At 43.1% G+C, this 27,348-nt stretch overlaps 1 protein-coding gene across 1 annotated transcript in view; it reads left to right on the forward strand.

Moving 5' to 3' along the window:
• The window catches only part of lpgat1 (lysophosphatidylglycerol acyltransferase 1), a 57,315-nt gene that overhangs the window by 25,658 nt on the left and 4,309 nt on the right, over positions 1-27,348 (forward strand). The window contains exons 5-6 of the mRNA XM_080513668.1: positions 4,704-4,983; positions 14,387-14,513. Coding sequence (XP_080369794.1) covers positions 4,704-4,983; positions 14,387-14,513 — 407 coding nt within the window. The remainder of the gene's footprint in view (positions 1-4,703; positions 4,984-14,386; positions 14,514-27,348) is intronic.

The following is a 27,348-nucleotide window of genomic DNA, read 5'->3' on the forward strand; positions in this document are numbered from 1 at the left end:
TTCTGTTCAGCCGCGGTCAGTGGCGCTTTATCGCGGGGACAGACCGCGGAAGCGATGAAAAGTAGCTCGGAGCTCGGCGCCTCCGTGTTCCGGCGCTGCGCTGCGCTGTGCGGCGCGGCGCTGCGCTGTGGCGCCGGAGTGGAAAACCTCCTGGGTTTTGAGCAGAAAGCTCAGACTCCCGTGTCTGTGCCTCAACCAACCGGGGGGAACGCTCCGGCCACTTGCCCCACACCCGAGCGCTCGAGTGCGAGGCAAGTCGCTGGCCAAGCGGCCGAGCGACTCGCTCTCTTAAAACAAACACGGAAGTTGCGCTGCAGCTCTCCACTGCAAAAAATGACTGCTGCAAAAAATAACTTTTTTTTTTTCCCGCTGCAAAAAATAACAGTGCAAAGTGGAGAATTTAAACAACAACAGAGGATTCATAAGATCTACATCTGACGACGTTCTTTTCTGTTATAATGTCACATTTCTGCGGAGCTCATAAGCCCCGCCCACTTTTCATGCTCCTCTCTGCTGTGGAGACACGACCCAAAATTTCGGTCGGGGTTCGTGCTTCCGAACTGCTCCGTACCGCTCCGCTCCGCCCCGGCACTTGTGTGCGGTGGAGACGGGGCTTTACTGTAAAACACGTTGACCTCAGAGGAACTACAGAAACTCTTTCTGGAGGATCAAAGGCTGCCTTCCCTCTATTTACTCCTTTCCCCGAAGGTCTGGCGATTAAAGCTACAGGCTTTCAGGACCCACTTATTCAACCCCGGCTACTACAGGCCCCCATATTTAGTACACTCTCCAAAAGCGAAGTTGCTTCCCATCTGCTTGTCCCAGCTGGATAGCAGGCTTTTTTTTTTTTTTTTACAGCCATGGTGTCCTGAAAATAATAACGGCAGTGGACAGTGTGGGGAGGCGCTGCCGGGAGACCTTTTGTCTGTGAGGAGGAGCAGGCCTGCACCCGGAGCAGGCGAGACTCCCACCAATTAAAGAATTCCAGCAGTATCAAGGGAGTTGAGGCAGTTTTATCTGTGCAGCTTTAAAAGATAAATATTCCTCAAGTGGCGTCATGATCTGAAAGAGCCATTTGAAAAATATTTAGATTTCAATCAAAATAAATGGAAAAAAAAATATAAGTAAATTAATAACTTAAGTAAATTAAGAAATTAAGAAAACTGAATACATAAATTGTAATTAGATGAAAGGAACTGATATTTTTTTTTTATGAAATTAATGTTTTTGTATTTAAACATTTTATGTAATCATGATTTTTCACATTAATTTCCACATTTATACATAATTATTGATGTATTTATAGATTAGGCACTCTTAATATCAGATTAAATACAAAAATAGAGAAATAAGTGTAAAACATTTAGAAATTGATTTAATGGACTGAACTAATAATTTTAAGAAATGTCAAAATGCATAAGTAGCTGTAAAAAAAATTTTTTTTTTTTTTTTTTGTACGTTTTCTTTCTATAGACGAGCATGCTTCTTTCACGGGATTATATATTGTGACATCTCTCGTACTGGGCTCTACATTTCCTGTTTAAAAACACGTTCGTGTTGCACATGCGTACATATATTCTGATCCTGGAGGATATTTGTCAACATCTAGCACCTGAGCCACATATTCCTTACACTGCACAGGGGGAAAACCCTCCAGCAGCTCTCTTAAGTTCCGACCATGTCAACATGCACGCAGAAAGATGACACGCGCCTCTCCATGTTGTTACACAGGTGAAGTGCTGATGTGTGGGTCTTTTTCATAAAGAAACTTTTTAGACAAAGTGCAGAAAAAGTTTCTCATGCCGAACAGACATCAGAAGTCACCGCTGCTGTACTGAAAACAGAATAAGAGGAGTGGAAAATGGATGAAAACATTTACCTCTCCGTTTTATTGAGCTACGGAAACGACATGGCAGGAGGGCATTACTTGTTTGAGTTTTAGGTCACAGGAAGGCTTCATGGCGAACTCTCCTGTCCGGGTCTTTGCTGTGGGTGAAGCTCCGTGAGCTCGAATCGCTCCCGTCTGCGCTCTCCCCGCTGGCGCTCCCGTGTGTGCATTCTCAACATCCTTCTCTCAGAATACTTCACACATTCAGACGTGCGAGCAGATGCTGAGGCCACGACAGCGCCACGAGTCCACTCGGGCTTGTTGGACGGCTCCAAACACTATGAACAGTCCGACTCTAACGGCCCCGTAGGTCAACTACCTGCTCGACGGTGTCGGCTTTAGGGTGAAATAATTCAAAACATTGAAATGTTTCGCTCTTGGCGAAGAGACGAAGGTGCAGTCAATGAATAACGATGAAACTTTCCCCAACTTTTTTATGACCGGGAAAAACATCTGCTGAGACTACCTTGCAGGTAATGAAGCCATGAATTAGTTTGCATTGAGTTTAGTTAAAGACCATACTTTTTTAGAATAACAAAAAAGTCTGTTGAAATAGCTAAAATGTTAGATCACATATCATATATAAAATATACGATTTTGGGAGAAAATTTGTCTTTGAGATTTCAGAGCATTGTGACATCCAAAGGTATGTACATCTCAGAAGTGTTTTTGCAACTTAATAATGATAATAATAATAGAACTCAATGAAACCAAGTACCTTTATTTTGGAATTCTGTATAATTTAATGTCTACAAGCAAGTGTAGGTTTGTGAGGAACCGCTTGCAAAAGTAATGTAGTCCAAAAAACCACCTCTATAAATCAGCCGTACACGCATATAAACATTAAAGTATATGTCACTACAGTTTATGGTTTAACGAACCTTGTTGTCATTTTGGATGCTGCTGCTTGTGTGTTACTTTCACTGTCCACCGTGTGATATTGCATCCTCGACTGGAAAGCAAACACTTGTTGGTATAAACATGACTACAGTGAAACAGTCAAACGGACCTCAAAATGAAACCATTTGGGTTCCAGCACGATGACTTTTATGTAGAATGGATCGCATTAGCATGAATGAGCATCTTTGGAGCAAATAAAGCGACACGCTTGATTTTTATCGCCTCCGGTGTGTGCAATGTTGGTGTCCATCATCCAGGTCGGTAAAAACCCGAGCTGTGCCAGGGTGCAGCATGAGTAGATACGCTGGTTGTTTAATTAGGGGATGACCTCGCGTATTACTGAATCTCTACCTGTTAAATTTGTGTCCGACACTTTACACGCATCGCATTTTAAGCGTTCTCCTGCAGTGATTGCAACGGAGGAGCCGTCGTATCTCCGTCCCATTATTTGCAGATCATCAAACTTTATTTCACAAATGACATCATGTGCCGATAAGCATCAGGTACGGATAGGCTGAGGTGTAAAGTGCAAGCTGGAGCCGTCCTTCCAACACATTTTTTGAAATTAATAAAAAAAAGACTAAACTAATTTAATAGTAATTGTGGCATTTGATGAGTTTTTACCAGGTCTGCTGTATTCCCGTCATTGGGTTGTTTCCAATGGGAAATTAAGAGGAGAGTAGCTGAAATAATACAACTTGAAATAAAAAATGTATTTGATTTAATACAAATGAAATAGGAGAGTGATGCTTCAATAAGTCCACATGTGACATTATTCCATCAACTTCATAAAGGTTCGTCCGGTGGCGTTGTGAAAGCAGGAGAAGTGCTCTCCTCCTCTGAGGAGTACACTTCCTCGGCTCACGTGACTCCCGCGTCTCCAGTAAAACCGCCGTCAACCGTCTCAAGGTCGCATCCGAAGCCTCCCGTTGTCGTCCATCTCTATAAATCCGACACTTCACAGCTGCGGCCAAGAATACTCCCCTGCTAATTGCTATCACAGCAAATTAAAAGTGTCTTTTTAATTGTGAGAGTTGTGGCGTTGCAGTTCGCACAGCTCCATATACACACAAGCTCACATTCCATACAGAGAGAGAGAGAGAGAGAGAGAGAGAGCGAGTGAGTGAGAGTGAGAGAGAGAGAGCAGCTCGCCTCTTCTGATACATTTAAAATGACTTTTGACCACGTCTAACTAAAAATCAATCCCACTTCTCCGCATCCCGTCCCTGCTAATGCTCTTAATGTTGTCGGGGCCGTCGTGTTTTGCATCCATTTCAGCCGTGCCTTTAATGCGCCCGTGTGTTACTGCGCGGCGTTACTGCAGCCCGACTTTGGCTACGTGTTTGTTTCGGTTTTGGTTTCTGCTGACGAAGACGCTCTCTGTCCTAACAAGGTAATTAATTTAGCACTCAGCCTCCAGTGTTGCTCTTTCCTCTGGGCCACTTCGGGAGATAATTGCAATTGTTTTTAATGCGATTTGATCTCTATGAGAAGCGTTTTAGGACTGTTTACAGTGGTGGTGCTCAACCTGAGGCCCGAGGTCCACATCCGGTCACTAAAGCCCTGCTTTTCTGAATTATAATGCAGTTTTTGTACAATTTATATAACTTTTCCATATTTTAAGGCGATAAAGCGACACCAATGTGGATCACAACTCCGATCATGTGTGCAACGATGAAATTGCTTTTCATAGTTGAAACAGAACTTGCCGATGAAGGGTTAACAGAATTCTATGTGGAATATTGTTTAGGCAAAGCAAATTAAATTATTAGCGCCATTCAGCCATGATTCAATATACAGTGCTTTACAAAGAAATACACGAAATCCGTCAAAGCATCTGACCCATGTCGCATCGCCTCGCTTTTATTCCCGTCAAATAACGATGCTACATTTTCTTGGATGTGTTCCCCTCCAGGGTAAAGCTCACCGAGATAAGCAGCTGGTCTACCTGAAAGACCACCTAGACAAATACTACCACAGCCGCGACAGGAAGTGGATAGTGCTGTTTCCCGAGGGCGGATTCCTTCGCAAGAGGCGGGAAACCAGCCAGTTGTTTGCCAAGAAGCACTCGCTGCCGCACCTGACCCACGTCACGTTGCCCCGCCTGGGGGCCACCCATGTCATCCTGAAGACCGTCTCAGCCCAGCAGGAGAACGGCAGCGTGGGCAGCGAGACTGGGACCCCGAACCAGACAGGTGAGTAAAGCGCACAATGAAGCCGAGTCTCCCGATTCCTCCGCTCGTTTTTGAAGCCGTTTGGCCCTTGTACGCCGATTTCCCAGTTTAATAACCACAAAAGATGTCATAGCTGAACTTGGAGGGGGTTTACTATACATGTTTTTCTCTCTGAGGTTTCTGGGTCTCGGTACGAAGAAGCTATTTCTGGGAAAGTCTGATAAGTCTGTTTTTCGTTTTCCCACTACAATCTGTGAACTCTCCTCTGAGCACAAAGTACCGTAATTTTTTGATCAAATACTAGTTTCATGTTGGTATGAGCCGAAGCAGGCTTCAAACTTCAAGCATTAAAGAGTCCCCTCCATGCCTGCCCCCCCCCCCCCCCCCCCCCATCCTCGGGGAGTCCGGTTTTAAATGAAAACCGACGGGTGGTAAAGATTGCCAGTGGAGGATAAGGGGCGACGTGCACAGAGGCGCCAGAAATTGCATCAGTGTTCCTGAAAAACCCCAGTGGTGATTTTGCTGGAGAGTAATTTTTCTGTCTGGAGACCAGCCCTAAATTCAGCCAATGGGCAGGAAGATAAATGAACAAGCTTTCATTGTCTTTTTTTGTCTTTTTTTTGGTCGTAATTTAAAGAAAAGTGTTAAAGCACAGGATCAATATGGGCGGCTTATTTCTATGTTGTTCATATACAACTTGGGATGATAAGTTCTTGTGAATTGTGAAAAAAAAAAACGAGACCAATCAGAGATTTCTGACCTCAGTCAAGAGTAGACATGGAGACGGGGAAAGGACACATATCCCACATCCAGATCAACCTGCTTTTATTCATTTATATAGTTTGGTGAGCGCGTGATTTTTATTTCTTAACTTGAAACAACACAAGATAAGACAATATATTGCAAAATCAAATTTTCTATTGTGGCAATTGTATTGATGGATGCACCATTACACCGCAACAATTTAATGGGTTCTTCCTTTGATCAAAATGCATCTGTGTAACATTTTTTAACGAAGATCGGCTCATTAGTTTTTGAGACGTCTTGCGACAGAGGATTTTATGACCTCCTTGTCGGAGCTGACGGTCGTGCGAGGAAAAGGCGTGCCCCTGACCCTTATTTCCCAGCTCAAGCTTTTCTACAGTGAGCCCACCTGACACCGGGCTCCGAGGCGTCTGTGCTTGTGCTGTGCAGTTATTTAATTCCTCGTAGTTCTCGTGGGAGGTTCGTCCTTGTTGTGACAGCGACATGCCGGAGGCTCCATGTTTACAGATTGTCTGCCTGTTCCATTCTCATTAGTGCGGTACGTCCGCCACTCCTTGAGGGAGTTTCTCCAAATTTGGCTCACGTTTCCTCCCACTCAAAGACAAACAGAGTAGATTTGAGAAGCCAAAGGTCAGTGTGACCTTGAAAAATTCTCATTTGTGCAATATTTTGAAAAATGAATTTCTGAAATGCTGACCGCTATTTCCCGTGATTCGTTGTTTTGTTTTAGGGGCATGCATTATGGCATACAGGCCATGATTGCACGACCTTTCAAATAAAAACACACGTTTTGTGTTTTCTTTTAAGAAAAGTTTAGCGTCTATACAGCAACATTTGACACTGAATCGTCAGACAAGCTGAAAAGTAGTTTTCACGAAGGGCCACTAGTGGGTGCTGCTGTTTGTTTTTGTGATGAAACCGCGCATGTGTGTAGAGAACGCACACATTAATAAACATTCGTATGGACAGACAACCAAGTTGGATTGTTATTGTCAGTGACTCTTGACTATAAAATTATCAAATGCCAGGAGAATGTGGACGGGGAGTCATGACACTCTGGAGGCTGCCATTGTTGTTATTGTCCACGTAAATTAACTATTTACTACAGGTGTGATTCACTGTAGCAGCGTTTCTGAGGATGCCACAAGTAGTGCTGGTATGTCTTCTATTCATAAATGATGTGACTATTAGACAGTGTTGGTAAGTCCTGGAATGAACATTACCTGTGAATCAGACAGAGCCTTGAATCGGCCTGGGTTGTGTTGAGGAATGTGTTTACGCTCTGTCAGGATGACCTGAATCTGGAGGCGTTGTTTATGGAGGTAGCATTGTTGTCTTAAAGCCTCCTCTCCAACTCTGCCTTCATGTTGTACTTTGAAGTTTCCAAATGGTCCAGATATGTCAGTAAAGCTGCTCCTCAATTGTATTAAAAACCAGCCATAAACACACAGAACCAAAGGCTCTTCTCCGCCTGTATTTTACCAGTGGACCCTCCTGACGGCCATTATTAATACACGTTGTGTAAATTGTAACAAGGATATTTTGGTTCAGTGTTATCGAGATCGTGGCTCCTGAGACTGCAGCCTAGCCTAGAGTTTGCTAACATAGTCGGCGTCCTACAGCCTCTGCACCAGCCATCTGTTTATCCCTCTGCAGGACAGGCTGTCAGATCATCACAGAAGTGTCTTTATTTTTTTTTTTTATTGGCCATTGTAAAAAATCAAATGAGGATGAGAACCGCTCAGTTTATGTCCAACGTTTAGATGCCTTCCGGGACTTTTGTCTGTGGCAACCAACATTGATGACAGCAGCAGTTTTCATTTATAACCCCGTCGTATTAAAGGCATATTTTAATATTGTGTACATTTTAATTTGTGGCTGCTTTTTAATAGTCCCCAGTTTTTTCTTTATCGCACATTGTCCTTTCCCACGCCGTGGTGGGGGCTTGTCCTTCCAGTCGAATCTCGCTAATGGCATTAAAACCTAGGGCAAGAAAAGCACCCACATACCCCGAAGAGCACTGTGTCCCTGAGTATCCTCTGCTTGGTGTGTGTGTGTGCGTGTGCACAAGCATGCTTGCCCATCAAAGACGCAGCTCTTGTGTCCCTCTGACCTCCCCGATGCTCTGCAGCGGTGCCCAGAGCTTGCTGACTCACTCAGAGACAAATGGGCCACTTGGAGAAAATGGGATTTGATGTAACTGTGTGTGTGTGTGTGTCTGTGCGTGCGCACACGCTGCTGTGTATCAGCCATGCAATGTCACCCGGGCTAAACACACTCCTCAGTGCAAACAGAAAGCACATGGGTCACTGGCTGCTACTGTCGCTCACAGGCCGTAAGGAGCCTCCCAGCACTTTAAACACTGATAAGGTTTATAAAGCTGTATTTACAGTGGGCGTGTGAGCAAAGTCCACGGCCGTGAGTCATTCAGGGTGGGGACCACACTTCAGGTGGCACGCAGGTAAATGTGTTTGATCACAGCAGCCAATAAGAGGTCACTTATTATTCCACGTTCAGTCAGTAGGAGGGACAGGTGTGGGCTTTCAGTGTTGTAATTGGCCCGTGGGGTGGCCTGACGGAGAGCCAGATACCCGCCAGCGTGTTTCCTTCCTCTGACCACTTCAACACAGACGGTGGCTCTCTGATGTCATTTTGAATTACCCCCGCCTGCTGCCGTTACAGTATTGTTTGTCACATAGTATGAGCACACCAGAGATACCTTGGCTCAGGGCGCCGCTCCTTGGCCGGCCAGTCACAGGAGACGATGGCCGCCTTTCAGCACGCTTGGACCGAGATCTGGATCCAATTACCCACACAGGGACAACTGTGGTGCTGGCCATTCCCATCCATACCAGAGATGACGGTATAAATTAGATCCCCTCTGTTCCCCAGCAATATCTTCCCCCTGGCCACGTGTGCAAACTAGTGGGAAACAGGTGACGTATGTAAACAAAGGTGTGCGACGTTAAAGGTTAGACTTTGTTATGTAGGAAGGTACACTGAGATCCAGCAAGTAAAAAAAAAACATGTCTATTGAAGCTTGGAGACAAGCTGACCTTTACTAGAAGTGATTGTCGGTGTGTAGTGGAGTCGGATGATAAATCCAGGAGTAATTATTAACAAGGAAACTACATTCAGGGAAAGGTGAGCAAGCCATTACAGCGGGAACATCCCCACTCACCCCCAAAGGAAAAGAGCATCTACAGTAAAAATTCAACATGCAGTCCTTTATTTATCGCACACAACAATTATACATAGTATAATGTGCCGTGAAATGGATTAAGCGCATGTTTTTGTATGACAGAAAAATAAAAATTAATTTCACTCATATCCTATCTTTAGAAGAAAGTATGTTAAAATGGTTATTTAGTCTTTTGGGGGGGGGGCTGAACACGATGCAAACTAATTTAAAACAAATCTAAGTTGAACAAGTGAAGATTACTGGTGTATATACAAAGACCTACTCATCTCACTTCCTCCGACTTGCATGCCACTTAATGATTTTTGTTAAAAATAGATCTTAACGATTAAAAATAAAGTTTTTGAACCTGAAACTGCTTAGGAATTCCACATGAACAAAACCTAGCTGCTTGAGTGCTACAAAGTATTTGCTGTGTGTGATCATAGTTCACACTGTGACTGCTTCTTGACGGGTGTCCCCGCTCTTTCTGAACAGGAGATATTGTTTTAAAAACCAAATACTTTGTTCCAAAGTTGTTTCAACTCTGGTCAATGCCGTTACAGCCTCAGTGAAAATGCAGGCCTGTGATACCTGGCAGGTTACCAGGATTCAGAGGTATCGCATAATAAAGGGGACAAAAACAGAAATTGAGAGTCTCAGAATTCTTTAACTTGTAAGTTTAACCTTTTTATATCAGAACATGTAAAGTGAGCGAGCACCTCTGCCTCCTTTTCAACAATAACATGAACTTTTAATGTCTGCATCTTCATTTTCTGAAGGGTCGACATATCAAATGGTCTAGGAAAGCATTCGTAAAATAATGTTTAAAGAAAGGGCCCCTATAGATGATCCAGCTAATACTTCTTAAATGGCTAAAACCACCAGAAAAGATATAGACTAAAAAATTATCCAAATAGATGAAATTGTCAAAATGTCCAAGTCAAAACTGAAAGTAAATAAACGCCTACAATTGCTACTAATGGCTAAGTTACACATAACTGCTTCTACGAATAACATGACAACAACTGCTGAAATGCATCAAATGATTGAAATGGATAAATACCGGCTTGAACTAAAAGCAAAAAGAAACAAAATGGCAACAAAAAGCTGGAAATGACTAGAAAGCCCGTATAAAGTAGTTAAAATGTGAAAAGAAACGCAACCACTTTTTTTTCTTTCTTTTTTCTTTATTTATAATCTATCTCACAATGTGAAATACATCATTTACAGGCACAAACAGCCAGTGGAGCCATTGACAAACTAATTACCACAGAAAGTACCGTTACACCAGCATGGTGCATTTTAATCCAGCGTCTGGTTGCATCATGCCACGAGTCTTTCATTCTCGGTGACACACGCATCGTTCCACACAGCAGCGATTCAGTAGTGGTTTGTTGGCTTTGTTCATGCTCATTTTTTCCTTCATTTTTTGGCACGTTGCCACCGGGGATGATGTAATGGATTTAAATATCAGTTTTCAGTAGGGCTCATTCTTATTGGAAGGACATGTTGTCATCCAGAGCATGAACAGACAGATAGTTTTGCTAATGTTGATAATGTGATATTTCATGAGGCCCAATACTGAAACAATAAAGGTCTTTAAAGTACAATAAAAAAAGTTGCACAGGGTAAAAACAGAAAAACACCTGAATGATACCCACTCGCCCGCCCCGTGATTCTACATTCATATCAGAAATAAATGAACGGTATTAAAAAAAAAACATGGCTGCCTCCTGTCAACAGTCTGTTAAACTGTAGCAGCTGTGAAACTGTTGCTACATTAACTGAAATCAATCGCTGATGGAAACACCATCATTTGTGCAGCAGCTGCAGCTGCAGAAACTTTGTGGGCATCAGAGCAGATGTCACTTGTTTCCAGAAGTGAAACTGTATTGGAGGAACTTTGAAAGCTACAATTTTGATAAAGGTGATACAGTAGTTTTGTTGGTTTATGTAAGGTACTTTGGCTTCTTTTAATAATATACAGACAAGCATGTCTGGTAGACTAATTCCTAACCTTCACGGTTTAGGGGAGAGTCGATGCATGGACACCTCCACCTGTAGTCCACTGTACTTCAGCATCCTGCGACTCCAAGTTCGAGATGGATCAATAGATGAATCCCTCGTAGTGAAGCAAGTCACAGAATCCACGATAAAGATATCAGCCTTTATTACCCACCTTGAGTATAGCCTGCCCTGTCTGGCTCCAGCCCTATCCACACTGACAAAGGTTAGCTTTTTCTTCCACTTCAACAAAATAAAGACGTAAACCATCCGCACACATTGATTCCTATTAGTTCCTGTATAATCATATTCAGAGAAGTGCTTCCAGATTCTTCTTGAATTTTACTTATTTATGTTGAATAGTTTGTATCTACATAACACAATGTATGTCTCGTTTCTTCACTGCCATTCAACTGTCAATTTGCTTAGTTTATTTGAATGTCTTACAGACATAAGTCTAAAAGACATAACTTTGCTTAATGTGGCAATGTTGCTTCTTCTGTGTTAGATATCGCCTGGATGGCAGATTTGCAGATAATGCATTTCTATTACAGGAAGCTGAAGTTGTTTGTGAGCTTCACTATGATCAGGGTACCTTTTATTAAAAAAAAAAAAAAAAGATATTAGGTTTGGTGTTGCTGAACCACTAAGGTGTGTGTGGATTTGTATCTGAATTGTTTACCAAGAAGAAAATATGGATACAAGTAAAAATGATCCAAAAGGTGGATTTATGGTTGGAACTTTTCTTCAGATGGACTTTGTCCTTACACACATTCCTTTGTTCAGACGGTGTGTTTTATCAGTGTGAATGACGCTGAGGGGAATTCCCAGTGTTCATAGTGAGTTGTCCTGGCAGGTGAATGATGTACAGAAATCTCTTCTCCTGTACTTTGTTCTTGTTCCCTCCTTCACCTTTTCACCTCAATTAAATTTCTTGCTTTTTTTTTTTTTTTTTTTTTTGAAGTTCAACGATTGTAAAAGACATGGAATCGTAACTTGTTGGCAACAATCCCCGCGCTACACTGGTTGATACTGACAGAGTCGAGTTGTAAGTTTTCCGCTGCAATTTGTCACACAGCCTGGCGTGTTTACTTTGCATAAAGCAGCCAATATGCTCAGAAGAGGAAGTGCTGGCTGAACAAGTAACTGCCGACCGGACTGTGGCGTTATCCAGCCTGTCAGGTTCGCTGCACTGCTCCACATCAGCTTCAATTTGAAAGTGCAATATGGAATATTTTACTTTTTATCCATAAGTCCAAATATTAGCCCCAGTGAGACAAAGCAGCAGTCTCCTCAGACAATTTGTCACGTGTTGAGGGTTTTCTAACTTTCCCTGACTCGTCTTGCGATACAGTGTATTGCGTCCATGAAAGAAGCAACATGAGAAGTATTTAAAAATAATACATGTATTCATATAACACCTTTCATACAAAAGCATGACTTAAGTATTCCTTCAGTATTGGTAGAGGAAACCTCAAAAGTAGAGTGAAACAAATGAATTGCATGTAGGGTGAAACAAAATCCCCAAAATTAAGTGAATAAAACAAATAATGCAGTTAACAATATAGTCTTAAAACCAGGGTGATCTTTCAGTACAAGTTAAATCTGAATACATGGTGGTAGGCTTTGACATTTTTCTGTCCGCTTCCTTTTTAAATGAGTCCCTCCGTGTTTATCAAAACTTGTTTTGTCAACAAAAATCAGTCATTGGGAATATCACTCGCGTACACTATACTGTGTAGAGTGTCTGCTCTATACTATTTACCTGCTGGACCTAATCTGAATCTGAATATCAACCAGACAGACTGGTTTAGAAGTAGCTCAACAATACCAGCCATTGTGCAGCAGTTTTTTTTTTCCCAGTAGTGTCTCTTTAAAGAGAACAAAAAAAAAAAATGGCAATATTGTTTTCCCCTCTGACAAGTGTGTGCAAACCAGTTTTCAGAGACTGTGCCACTTCCTTAATGCCCACAATCAGGATGTTGAGGTAGCTGGAAGGTTCGTCACTGAGCAACTGCAAAACAGGCGTTCGAGGCTTGTTTGTGTGGTGGTGACACTCTTCGGGTACAATCCATGTAGCCATTCTTGCAACGTGACTTTGCGCCACATGATGCATCGGCGGCAGGAAGAGCAGTCGACGCAAAAATGATCAGACTTGAACATTCATATGATATGCTCACTGTGTTGCAAAAAAAAAAATACTCTGTACACATTTACATTTGGAGGAATTCTTTCATTTGCAGTTTGCCAATCGTATCACCTTGCTAATGCCCAACGCCTGCGAGATGAGATGAGTTTGAGCATGTTTGGACTGGTTTTTTTTGTGGTGGTGAAGCACTATTTACATCCTATCCTACATTTGTGTGCTGCTCTTTCACTTAAAGTCTGGAATGTATGTAATGGTGTCGATGGTAGATTGAGCCAAAGAAGCATCTGGAAGAGAAGATGGCAAAACAATGACTAAAGTTTTTGGTGTGCTCCACAGTGTTGTAGTTTTAAGTGCATTGCAGCAGTCAACATGAAAAAAGAGCCAAAACCCAGAGGACAAACTGGCATTGGAGGGACTCAATGAAGTGACTTAGGTCACGTTTGCACAACAACAATTCACTTTAAACGGTATCGTTTGCACCAGTCGGCTTCAAGGGACTCCGTATCATTTACCTACGTGAACCAGTGAGAAGAAGAGCCTGAAGCACGTTTGGACTTGCTTTTGTGGTGGGAGCTCACCTCTTATCTTGTCTCCCCCCCCAACAGATGCATTCCCCAACAGACACACTCTGTTCTGTAGAAAGTCTCGGTCCATATGTTCACGCTCAAGTAACGTTTGACTGGGTCCTTTTGATATTGTGTTTGTAATTATGTGTAGACGAGTACGGGGGCTGACCCCGCCTAATGGAACCAAATATTCACACACATGCGCCCTGCAGCTGACTCTCAAATTAAATCACATGTCTGGCATTCCCTCGCCCCATCTGTCCTCCCTCGCCTTCCTGTCTCGCTGCTTTTTTCTCCCCCCCTTTTTTTTTTCAGTGTCCTTTTCCAGCAAAGGTGGCAAGATAGTGAGTTTTTTTTTTTTTTTTTTTTAAATAATGTTATGGAAGATTTGCCGTTGAAATGATAACGTTTGCTTATAATGTGACTCATGAGCATAGCCACCGGCCAATTTCTGTCAAGTTAGGACTTCAGCTGGTATTCCACCAGTCACTTTGGCAGGTAACCAGGCTTCATTTGCCTGCTTTGCTATTATATAAACTCCCCCCCCCAGGAACACCTGTTGGTTGCATTACAGTGTGCGAAATCTTAAGGAAGTGGTGTTCACTCTGAGCCAGCTGCAGGTCTGCTTTGTCTCTCTGACTTTGGATAGTTACACTTTCATGCTCTGTATGTCAGACAGGACAGGTTGGAATACATATTTGCTGTTAATTCTGGTGTGTTCTTGTCTTCTAAACTCCCCTTCTATTTCCTCCCTGACAGCTAATAAACGTAAAGGCCTGCAGTGGGTAATAGATGTGACCATAGCGTATCCCAAAGCAAGACCCATGGACATCCAGACTTGGATCTTTGGATACAGGCCTCCTACAGTCACACATGTACATTACAGGTAAGAATTGCATATTTGAGTTTGATCCAACTCTTTTCAAAAAAAAAAAAAAAAAAAGAAGGTTTCTGTCACTCACATGAAAGGGAAATCCTGAACCATCATGTTTTACCATGCAAATCTGACACACGGCAGATATGCAAAAACGCGTGCGTCAAGGGACGAAGCCTCACATCACCTCGTGGGTCATATTTAGAAAATGCTTTGACTGTCACGCATTTTCACAACTGGAGATCAACAGTGCCCAACTTCTATTCAGGACCCCACTTTGGATGGGCACTGGGATCTAAGGGTCTCTCGAGGCTTTTCTTGCACTGAAGCTGTGAAATTTAAATTTACACATGACAAATAAAAGTGTAATAAGAAGCTGTATGGAATATTGGAAACTGCAATCCATTGATGTTTGTCAGGGTGCTTGGAGCCTTCGGTTTTTGGCTTCATGTCGTTATTTTGTTGAATCAGAGACCAGAAAGGAATCTGGTGTTTTTGGGGTCCAAGAACACAAGGTCTGGAAAAAAAACTGCTTTAGAACAATACATTGCTGTGTGTTTTTACAATAAGAGGGGGTGACGGGAGACTTCCTGTCCTGCAGCTCCTTCACAGATCATCTTCTCATTCAAGTTGCTTGTTCAGGTGCACGGTGTGCATGTTGCAAAAGACCGACTATAAATTCTGTTTCCACGCACTGCATTCATGCTCTGCAAATTCCAAAATACACAATTTAAAAGCAGTTAATTGCAGATCATTTACAAAATTGTGCAATCAAGCCCAGTACACCCAGTGGCAAGAAGCGTGAGGCACGAAAACCAACTGCTCCCCCTTCTGAAACGCTCCGGGAGGAAACTACAGATCCTCCGTTTATGGGGAGAAAGAAAAAAGAAGGATCCATTCAACATACGAGGAAAAAAAGGTTCAGGCCGTGACAGGAACGTGCGCTACGCACAGTCATGCCAAACTATGTCCTGAAGCTAAAAATATCACTGCTCTTATGCAGAGCAAATGCCTTTGCCCCTCCTTATTGTCCTCCCCTTGCCCTTCAGATTCAGTTCATAATCGCTCCAGTTGAGGATGTCGTGAAGGTGGGCCAGGATTAGATTTTTCTGGACATTCGGTTCACGACGAACGCGGCCCTGTCCGGACCGATCAGAAAGGATGAATACAAGCGTTGCCATTGCTCTTCAGGGTGAATTCAGCTTTCAAGTCCATTATACAAAAGTTTAATTCATTGCGATAAATTTGAAAAAAAAAAAAAGTAAACAAATAAGTGAAACGCGGTCAGTCATCAACACATTATTTCAAACCTGGTGGCCAACTGGCAGAAATTAGAAGTACGCGGGGGAAAAAAGGGGAATGAAAGAATGGCCCTTCCTCCATGCGCTTAGACAGCGGCAGCCTCGACGTGTTTGTGTTTATTTCAAATCCTAATATTAACACTAATAATTGACTCCGGGTGCGTGTTCACACACCTGAGCCGGCCGAGAGAAAAGAGGCGATTTTATGAAGAGCATTTTCCCGTAACCCGGCGCTCTCTGGAGGCTCCACTGGCCACGTGGACCAAAGCTGAGGTCTCATTAAGTCTGTAATTAGACGAGTGGAGGATGCTCCGGTCCCAGCCCGCCTCCGGGACTCTCTAATCAGCCATCGATACAATCATCCCCCCCCCCCCCCCCCCCCCCCCCCATCGCTTGGTCAGCAGCTCTCCGGCGTGGACGGGGAGGCACCCCGGCACCGCCGCCCCAGTTTACCAGCGTGCACACTCTGCTCCAGCCGTGCAGACGGCGCCGATCGCACAGGGGAAGGTAGAGCCGCGTCAGGCTGCAGGTGCAGAGAGTCGACAAGAGGATTAATCTGTGTGCTGATCAAGGGAACACTGTGGGGGAGTGAGCATTATGATGCACTACCGCGATGCAGACAGGAGAGGCGGCCACCCTGTGACTGTTTGTGCTGCGTCAGTTCTGGACTGTTTCTGCAGAGCGCGCGGCGCTTCTTCACCACAGTTCACACGAATACAATTCGGGGGGAAAGGAAAAGTGTAGTTTAACCGTCACCTCTCTGGATTTTGACAAAGCGCTCCTTGTTATTTCTTCTGTCTCCGACTCTTTTGTCTGTTTTCAGTGTTTTCCTCGGTCTCGAGAACAAATATTTGTGACGGCATACAGTTGCGGACGTGTAAACAACTCATCTACTGACACAAGCGCTGCTATGGGTTGTTCTCACTTCCTCTTTTTGCACTTCACTACTTTGACAGTTTGCATACAACACTCAACTCTCCTAATTTAAAAGTAAATAATATTTGAAAGGGGATTTTACTATACTCGCATATTTGCACTGCCTGGATGTTGTGTGGCGTACACAAATATTTGTTTTCTCCCTTTTGAATTTAGTGGAAGCACATCACTTCAGGATGTGCTGTTTTTTTGTCTTTATTTTTGGTTGAATTAAGGAGATGCTTTGTTTATATTTTGTTGCCATCTCCCATCTCGAATTTTCAATTCTGTCTTCAAAATCCAGTCACACCAGAGTTCGTTTGGTCAAACGAATTGCTAACGTGCAATACTGTCAATCATAGAAGCAAGACTATTTAAGGAAACAAATGACTTATTTAGAGGAAGTTTATGTTTTAGTGGTTTATTCATGGGAGTAATTATAGAATATTCAGTTCAATCTTGTTTATATAGCCAAATACAACAATCATTTCAAGGCATTTTTACAGAGAAAAAACTCAACAATATTGTCAAGTTTGGTATTTTGAGGCCGGGCCTTGTGTTAGTAAATTTTTGTATTTGTTTTATTCTACAGATGTTAAAAGATTTCCCATTATCAGTACCAGATACCTTTTTTTTTTCTCTTCAAAAATCTTCCTTTGAGTTAGACCAAAACCGAGCCTCACGCTAACAAGTTGTTTTACTATATTTTCTGAACGATGTCCTTCCTCCAGGATCCACCGGATTGCTGTGATCCTGTTGAGCTTTCATGATTTTTTTTTTTTTTTTTTGAAAGACGGTGCAGAGTGGCTGCTGAGAGAGAGCCGGCCGTTGCCCCATATCTGGGATTCAGCGTGTTTGAACTCTCGGCCATCAGTTCACAGGATTTTTCTGATTCCTCACTGAAAGAGGAGATTTGTCGGTGTGTGGCGTCCCCATTTTCTTTTTTTGTCCCAAAACGATGCATTATATAGATTTAACTTCTTTCCTGGATGCTGATGCGTTGTTTTGTCGGACAATCTCTACAGACTTCTGACTTGTTTTCCACCCTGGCAGGGAAAAGGATGATAATGGATGTATGTGAACTTGGTGTCAGCTGTAGTTTCTGCGGTGTGTTCAATTGAAGCTGGAAGAGAAAGTCATGCCCGACACGCAGCGGCTCTTCCCGTGTAAACTGACCTTGATGGTCGTCGTCCTCTTCCTCCTCCTCCTCCTCCTCCTCCTGCGTTATCATTTTATGGGGCTGTATAGATTACGACTGAGCCTCGGCTTCACGACAGGCAGCTGAGTATTGAGTAATATTCTAGATGAATCCACGTCAGGCGCTTTGCACTTTTTCTTTTTTCTCTTTTTTTTAAAATCCATCCACCACCTCGCTCCTCCAGTCCTCGCCCCTCGGCTCCGCCCTCCCTCGCTCTGTCTCCTGCCCTCTCCCCCATATAATCTCAGCCTCCCAGATTGCAGCATCATAAGCCCTCTGTGAATGGCAGATGGGAGAACTAGGTGGGTGTACACAGGCCAAGCGAGGGCAGTGGTGGGTGTTAAATACGTTGAGATTCTTTTCTTTTAAATACGCCTTCTCCTCCAATTTTTTTTTTTTCTCTTTCATTTGGCTGCCGTGTGCATTTCTCTTCCCCCAAAAGCCGCTGTTTGAAAATATCTGAACGGTGACATGATTTATTACATCGGGCCTGGTCATCACATGGGACGCTTTTGAGCTGCACACCTGTTTTTTTTTGTGTGTGTGTGTGTGTGTGTATGTGAGTTTTTCTCAGGCGTGCACACGGAGTTGTTGAGCTTGCAGTCGTAAATAACGCTTTGTTAAAAAAACATAAGGCAGAGTGTGTTTTTTTCTTTTCCTCCGCTGGAAAGATGTGAAAACGACTATTTACCACCTTTTTCCCCCTTCATTTTTATTTTTTTTACTTATTTCTTACTAATTGAGGTCAACCAGGATCAATATCCCCCCCATGTTTGTGACTTACCCAGCACTGTAATGAGTATCTTGATGATTAGAGCTGGTGTCTCTTGGTAATGAATGATGGGAAGGTTTTTTTTTTTTTCTTCTTCTTCTTCATTGCGTAGGGTCTTCAGAGGTCTTCTGTCACTATAGAAACAATTACTGGGAGTCCCTCCCACCTAAATTCACCTCCTCATCAGCAGAGACATGCAGCTGAACAAGCAACGATCTCAACTAATCGGTCTACTAATTGAACGCTTTACATGCACATTAAAAACTTGATAATCTGATTAATGGACTTATCAGATTATTCCAATCATCATGTAAACAACAGCTCTCAGGGTGTAGGAGGATAAGCCTTCTCCAAAGATGTGAAACCATATCGCAGGTAAATGATATTACATGAACCAGGGTCTGTTTACACGACAGTATTTTCAATCAAAAATGTATTTATGGATAGTTCTCTGCATGCATGTGTGTGGCTTCATTATCACACAACCAACAGCGCCAATTCATGGTTTGGCACTCTTTACTACCTTGTTTTCATCATTTCTGCTGTTACCATGTAAATGAGAAACTTGATTCATCTGCACACAATGCTAGCATGAACTTTTGTGACCTGCAATTGCAGTAATACTTGTCACCAAGGCTACGTAGTGGTAAATGATGGCACGCACCACGTTTTCCCCACACAGAACGGAGAAAACTGAAGCTCACATTCCTTGTTTGAGGTGACGCTACGTCTTTCTAGAAATGAAAATGTGCCCCGTTGTGTTTTTTTTTTCTCATTAAATACAACTACAGATCTAATAAAGTAAAAGTACATTTACTTGTATAATCTAGCAAACTGCATACTAAACATAAGTTGTGATTTTCTTTTTAAATTGAACTTATTCTACATTTAATTTAGTTTTGTTCAATCAATGTTCCTTTGGTGATTGGTTTGGTCCTGTTGTAACTGTCAATCATTTCTTATCATTTGAATTGTGTAAACAGTAATAAAATGTTTGATTAGTACATTTATAATTTATTATATACTGCCGCGGGTGAAATTATCCCATCGCTCAACTTTGACTTGAGTAAATCATTTCATTAGGTGGCAGGTCACCTCCTATCGCTCCAGTTAATCTTTTATTAAGTGATCATATCTGTTCGCTCCCTCATTTCGTTCTGGTTGCTTCTGAACTCTGAGTTAATGATTGTTGCAGAATACAAGAGGAAATGAACACGGCGATGGATGAACCCGCCCTGGCTCTGATGACATTCAGGGGAGTCGGTTTAGGTCTTCCAGCATGTCCGCATGTGACGGTGGTTTTATTGCGCCTTGTCACAGGTAGCGCCCACTGACGGGTGGAGGTCTGTTCCTGCCACGTACACAAAGGTCAAGGTGGAGACGGGGAAATGGACGTGTTCACAAACTTGCGTAGTACATCAGGGTCTGTTTGTCTGCAATGAAGCCAAATAAATACCTGGCTGGTATTATTGAACAATATTGATTATATCTTACCATTTCTATCGTGTTTATTGCGACTACTACAGTGACTTCTAAGACAGCTAAGAGTTCTAATAATATAACTAAACCAGCTGCTGAGTCACATCTGATAAAGGTTAGGGGCAAGCCAAAGAGTACTGGGGCCTCATTTATAAAGGTTGCTTACGCACAGAACGGATCCCGTAAGATGCATGCACCACTTCCCACGCGAAGTTTGTGATCTAAAAAAAAATTAACTTTGGACCTTGTTCACACACATTTTGGAGATGGGTAAAAGTGACGGTGCTCATAGTGAGGTGGCGAAATGAAGTCAGGTTATTCTCATACATTTAATATCTTCAAATATTAGACTTGTTATGCTAGATCTATGTAATCATAAATAGCCAAGCTGCAATGTTCTATTTGTTTCTGGTGAGCCATGACTACTGAATCAGCAGCATGTTGTTCATATGTCAAACTTTTATCATCAAACGAGAGAGCGGTGGATAGAACTGATTATCATTGCCCTATGATGTCATTCTCCTCTGAGTCTCCACCTTCACATCAGATTTTTCTTCTCCACCTCTGGAGTCACAGGTCTCTAAGACTCTCACTCTTTACAGTGGCAAACAAGAGATCGCTTGTTTTTTTTCGCTTTCATTAGTGAAGCCATGAATGTGACCATCAAATAGTCATTTTCCTGACCTCCACCTCCTCCGTGACTATTTCACTCTCTGTAAAAATTCCCTTTCTTCGTCTTTTCTGCCAGGATTCTGCGTCAAATGCCGGCGATCAACAGGCTGATTGAAATGCAAAAATATTGAGGAGGCACTTTGCATTGACCATTATTGTTTAAAAAAAAAAAAAAAAAAAAGTGAGTGTGGTGATGGCAGGATATTAATTGCACAACCTTCCTGCACGATTTTATCGATCAAAATATTAAATTAGTTGCTCGTATTCTCATTAATTAATCCATGACAATATGAAAAAATTTTGATTTTAGCAGACTCATTAGTTAATGAAATCTTTTTTTTTTCCTTCCTTTAAATGAACAGATTTGAGCAGAAAAAAGGCGGCGAGGTCAACTCTGTTTGGGAGTCTGGAGTTTCTGTAGAGCTGCGTCGAATGTTGTGACATTTATCTGTCGCGGCTAATGTTTCACAAGTTTACGTCTTTACTCAACCAGGTGGTAATAAACACAATAAACACTTAACAGTTAATTGCAGTAACATCTTGAGTCATTTGTGCTGCACAGGCTTATGAAGAATTCACATTATTATGCCCGTTAGGAAATTGCTTTAAAAAGTACACCGTGTTCAGCTGCGGTTCGGCTCCAAAAGCTGCAGCAAGACCTCTGAGAAGCTCCCGTCCGCTCACAAAATCAAACTTGCAGCTATTAATTTTATTAAAAGATTTTGCCTTTTAAAGTGTTTTCTCAAAGGTAATCTGAATAAGTTTGAATCATTAAGTTTAATTCACTTTCAAACATTAAAACACATCAAAAACAAAACCAATTCAAATAGAAAATTTGCATGCAAACATGTTGTAGGAGCTTAGAAAAGTGTGATTTTTGTGGGTTTTCGAAATCTTCAGGATCCTCTGATGCCGTCATAAAGACGGGAAAAGGTCGTCCTGCTCATGGGCAGGCTTTAATTTTCACAACTTTTTTTCCCTCACTGCCTGAGCTGTCTGCCTTTAATTCACTTCAACTCTGTATTTAATTTATCCCCAACATTAGTTGCTTCCTTTCCTGCGCCGAAGCACTTCCTGGAACTCAGACAGCCGCGAGACAGACAGGAAGCAGATTAAAGACAAATGGAGCAATTAAGGAGTTTAGTCCTACTGTCCCTGAACGTCTCTCCGGCTGCAGATAAGGACCCCAGTCATGCGGAGTGTGTTTTTTGCAGGGGAATCTCCATCAACCTCCAGGAAACTGTGTGTCTTTCAAAGTATTACCACACAAAAGAAACACTGGCGGACTTTGTTTCATTATTTCTTTATCTAATACAAACTGGCTGCTATTCGACAAGAGGACTGAGAATGTGTAGAGGAAGACGGGGGTCTGGGATTTGGAGCTTTGGCGCACCCAGATGAGGACTCTTATCTGAACAAGGAGGCGGCGTAGACTCTCACTCCCAGAGTCACACTGGCCACTAAATCTTTCGACTCACCTTTTGCAACATCGTGCCCGAGACCAGGCCACCCCAGGGAAGCTCTTTGTTTCTCAAGATTTTCACAGCTCGAGATTTCTACGCCCTTATAGAATCTCTGAACAATGATTGGCTTCCATCCAAAGAGGTGTGTTGAGTGGACAGACTTTCACAGCAGTCCAAATCTAATTCTCTTCGCCGGCCAGTCCAAAGTGGAAGCGATATCTTAATAATAAGAGCTGAACAGAAGCTCAATAGTCTAAACAACGCGGTAAATATGAGGAATTAAAGTTCCTTATTTACTCACTTTATTACTCCAATTGGGTGTATATAGTATATAACCATCTATTACTACATAACTAATACTTCCCCCACAGGTCACCAGTGGTATTACTGTTTGACGTGCCTCTTCAAATCCGTTGGCTACGTGCCATGACCATAAACGTCATGAATGCAGAAGACAGATATGTGCAGATTGTTCTTTGTATTTTGCATTGAGCTTATTTGAGCCTTAAGTGTCGTCCTTCTGCGATCTTCTTCTTGTTGTTGCCGATGTCTGCAGGTCTTTCACTGAATACCTGCCTGATCACTGGTGCATTCGTCCTCTCAGTTGGTTCTCAAGTGAAATGATCTCTTCGCCCCACTGTAGGTCTCTCTTTCTATTTCTATCTCCATCCCTGCAGCACCATATAGCCATCTAGGTTTTCAACCTCTTTCCATTTCCTGTCTCTTTCTCCCCGCTTTACCAACTTGGGCTTTGGAAAAAAAAAATAGCTTGGATTTTGTGTCTATTTAGCTCATTTGCCATTGACGGCATGTCAAGGCGTCACTTTTAAGTAAGGCTCATCAGTTGTGCGCAGCTCAGGTCAGCACTTGATCAAAGCTTGATGCTTGAAGGTTATTGACAAGAGAAACTGCGGCTCTCCCTCAGCTGTCTGTCCGCCGGGGTGTCAGGTTAGCGAGCGGGCCGCTGCCAAGTGGGTTAGGGTGGAAATGAGAGCACAGCCGTGGCCCCGCGCCAACACGACACCACCGCCGGGGTACCTCGCCGTCGCCATTGTACACGTTGCCGCGGAAACCCTCCGCGCGGCAAACACGGATACCGCCACGCTCCGGTTTCCTCGCTCGGCGCGACGTTGACACGGCCGCGCAGCGTTTCCACTTTTTTGACACTACTGCAAACAAAAACTGCCGTCGGAGGCCATTCGCGCCCCGCTCACAGTCGCCGCAACCCCGCAGGCCTGCAGGCGAGGTGACATGCCGATTGATCAAAGTCTGTTAGTTTTGCCATGAGCCCAATTGTGGCTCTGGCCTCAGCCTGAACCTTCAGTGCAACAGGCTGCACATCAGCGGGCAATCAGAGTCGAGTTATCAAGTGCTGGCTCCCCTCCAGAGAGCAAACATACAGTTTGGGCCAGTAAAATGCTTTGTAATGCGCTTTGGTTTGTCCGTGTCATTGTTTTACAGTATAATGGTGAAAGTATAGGGCAAAGCAAGGCAGCTCTATTCCTGCAGCACAGCAATGAACAAAAAACACAAAGTTATTGAGCAAAGTGACTAAAACAAAAAAGAAAATCAAAATAGAATGCAAAAAGCTCTTTGCTATCATTGATTGTTCCTTATTGTGATAGAAAAAAAATAGAAGTTTAAATACAAATGCATTTCAAAAAATGAGACTTTAAGGCACCAAATGGTAATTTCTGATGTTTAGAAGCTGCAGTTGAGCATTTACTGTCGCCTCCAGCAATTTTTTTTTTTAAGTATTGCACATCTTTAAATTGTCCAATTACTATGATCAATGTGGGAGATTTGACTTGTTTTGTGCCATAAAGTCAACAGATCTGTTATATAATGGTTATAGCTCAATATCTCAGTGAAGCATCTCATATTTTGTTTTAAATACACTACTGAGGGAGGAGTTTTTAAGCACCCTCCTGCAGCGCTGCCTCCAGCCCAGCGGCTCCCCGTCCTCCGGGGAGGGTGTCTCACTCAGTGCTTTATCACAGTCCCCCCCCCCCGTGGCTTCCCCCAGGCGTGTGTGATGGGGCATCGTCTTCTCAGTCTCTTGTGTCAAATCTGACCTCACAAACTGAACCTCTGCCGACCTCTGACCCCATGACCCCGTGTCAGCTCCTCAGAGGCTGTGCTTCGAGGACTGGTGGGCTGGTTTTTATTGTGGACTTCCTGTACTGGCGTCTCCAGAATGAAACTTGTCTTTGATGGAAAGACGAGACATATAAACGATCGCTGTATGAAACGGTGGCAAGATTAGGGCCCGTTGGTTTCCGTGATGCAGATCTATAGACAGAATTATGGAATTAGAATACCATTGACCTATTACCTTATCATTATCATTGTTGATTTTTAAAATCCATGGATTTGTACACGTCATCCCCGTAATGCATATGTTTGTTAATGCCAATAACAATGTAGATGGTGCTTTTACAGCGACAAAATTGACAATTCCATTTGAGCGAGCATCAGCGTGAAGATGAAAAGAAGAAACCTGCAGAGCCAGAGTCTGAGGTGGCTTTGTGCTGTTCTGGTTGAGGACAAAGAAAAAAAAATCAACCTTTATCTGTAGAAACCTTTTCATACATTAGAACACAGCAGTCTGCCAGTCTGATCTAGAACATCCATATCTGCACAGGGAGAACATGCAAACTCAACAGAGGAAGCATTTGGTTCGGTGATTTTCCCCTCGGCAAGAGCAAGTGTTGTGGGAAATGGTGTTGTCCTGACGTGTGCAGGTTTTTCACAGCGGGAAGTGAACCCGGTGAACTTCTGACACGCCGGGAGGTTTTTCTCCGAGCAGTCGATCCAAATCCACTTTTGCAGATGTCGTTCTCCACACAACCGGTGACTGATAAAGCAGTGAAAGCAGCTGATGGGGAGAAGATAGCGCACACTATCTCAGCACTTGGTCATTGTTGTTGTTTTGTTTTTTTGTTTTTTTTTCTCTCTCCTTCTCTCTGGATCCGAATCAGCAGCGACTCCTTCAAGCTCAGCTGTCCTCAGCAGCTCGTGCAGCTGTTCGCAGCACCGACGGATCCTGATTTCTGCATGAATATTTCAGCTGCAGGAAGGCACTGTGACAGCCACCTGCTACCCAAATCCTTAAATGTTCAGAGCCACCGATAAGTGGCCTCAGCCGGCTCCTGTTTTCCCCCCCCAGCCTGGGTTACAGCGCTATCCGTTTACATGTGTCGGAGTCGAGCCGGGCCACTGGAACGCTTCCTGTGGTGGAGCAGGCGCGGAACGCTTACTGCGACGCAGGATTCATTTAATTTCAGTCAATGAATCCAAATGTTTTTATATGTCACTTTACAAGGAGGTTATAACAATTCAAAGTACTTAAATGATTGATGGAGACGAGGGTAAAAGCAGGCAATAAGTGCAACACATGAATAAAATAGAAAAGGCTTGAAAAAAATAGCATGAGTGATTATATGTGAAAAAATTTATAGCGGATATAAATACATATTTTAATTTGTTGTGAAATGAAGGAAAGTAAAAAGAAAAAACGCGTTGATTTTCGTTAAATTTGCACCCGAGCCTTCGTCACGTCATGACTATAATTTGAAGATGAATAGAGATATTCGTGTGCTTACTCATTCATTTCAATTCCGTCTTGTCCAAGAATGGGGGGGAAAAAAACGTGAAGTCAGATTAAATTGACTTTTTCTGGCATATTCAAAGACATTTTAAAAAAACAACAACAAATGAATACAAAACTGTGATATAAGGAAAAAGCCAAGTTTAAACGTCCCTTTCTTTTCTGCTTTTGTATACTTAATGGTACCGGCGTCAAAGTCTCTTCTCAGACAAAATAGCTCTATTCGCCACATAAAAATAGACTCTTAATGGAGCTACGAGTGCAGCCAAAACCCAGAAATTACCCCCCTTTACACCACAAGCTGAAGCTTTCACAGGAAATCGCTGCCGTCCTGATTTGCCCTTTGCGTTACCATTTGTCATTCGCCATTATCTGCGTTGCTGTCCGCCTGTCGTTGCGTCGACAAACCTCCGGTTCTCGTGACGCGTCACTCACGGCGAGCTCACTTGATACTCGCGGACTCGGGAGGAGCCGCTTGGCGGATCGTCTGGCTCCGGCCACCGATCACCCGACCCGGCCGCCTCAGGAGGTCCAGCTCCAGACTGAGCTGAGGGAGACGGTGACCACGTGGTTCCACCGGTCCAAAGCCGCTTTATCCTAAATGCTCTGGACTTTCAAATAGAACTTCAGGTATCATTATCAAACTGCACCGCATTTTATGATCCGGTTTTGCTTCAGGGGTTTGTGTAAACGTGTTGAAATTAAGTGAATATCTACACCTCGAGTTTAATTCCTCACATTGGAGTATCTGAAATGAACTCTTATAATCCAGCTTCCTGGCCCTCCCTCTACCTGAGAGGGTTTTTTTTTTTTCTTCTAATCCAAAGACATTCCCATTACTGGAGTCACTTAACTAATCTTATGTTAGTTGATGACTTTAACCTTTATAATCCCATCCTGCCTCTGCTGGCAGGAGTGTCCCTCTACCTCCTGGGCTGTGTATAATATATGAAAGCAGAGAAGTGGAGCTTTGTACTCCCAGTAGTCATGACAGTGGCCTGTCAAAAACACACTGTAATGTTAAAGAACTGACGCATAAAGTTTATATTGGCAGGAAGAAGGGCAAATTGTGTTGACTTTATGTCTGAAAGGAACCTTTTTAGGACATTTTCATCACTAACTGTCAGAAAATAAGTCGAACATTTAGCTAAATAAGCCATTTTTTAGGACAATTTATGTGTCCTGGATGCACAGCTGATGGTGGGGACGTTCATGCCTTCCCGTGTTGGAAAAGACAGACATCATCATCCTGACAGCAGGGCCACTGCCTCTCCTTAAATTGCTTTTTAAATAAATATCGAACGGCGCCTCAATCGATGGCGCACTACTCGTGACTTCCCTTGTGTAGACGCCCAGAGGTACTTTTCCCGTGGACGTTATCTGCCGGGGGGGCGGGGGGTATTGAGCACACGGTGAGTGCAGAGGAAACGCTCGTCC

The sequence above is a fragment of the Blennius ocellaris genome, assembly GCF_963422515.1.
Source record: "Blennius ocellaris genome assembly, chromosome: 18".
In the NCBI taxonomy this organism is placed as follows: domain Eukaryota; kingdom Metazoa; phylum Chordata; class Actinopteri; order Blenniiformes; family Blenniidae; genus Blennius; species Blennius ocellaris.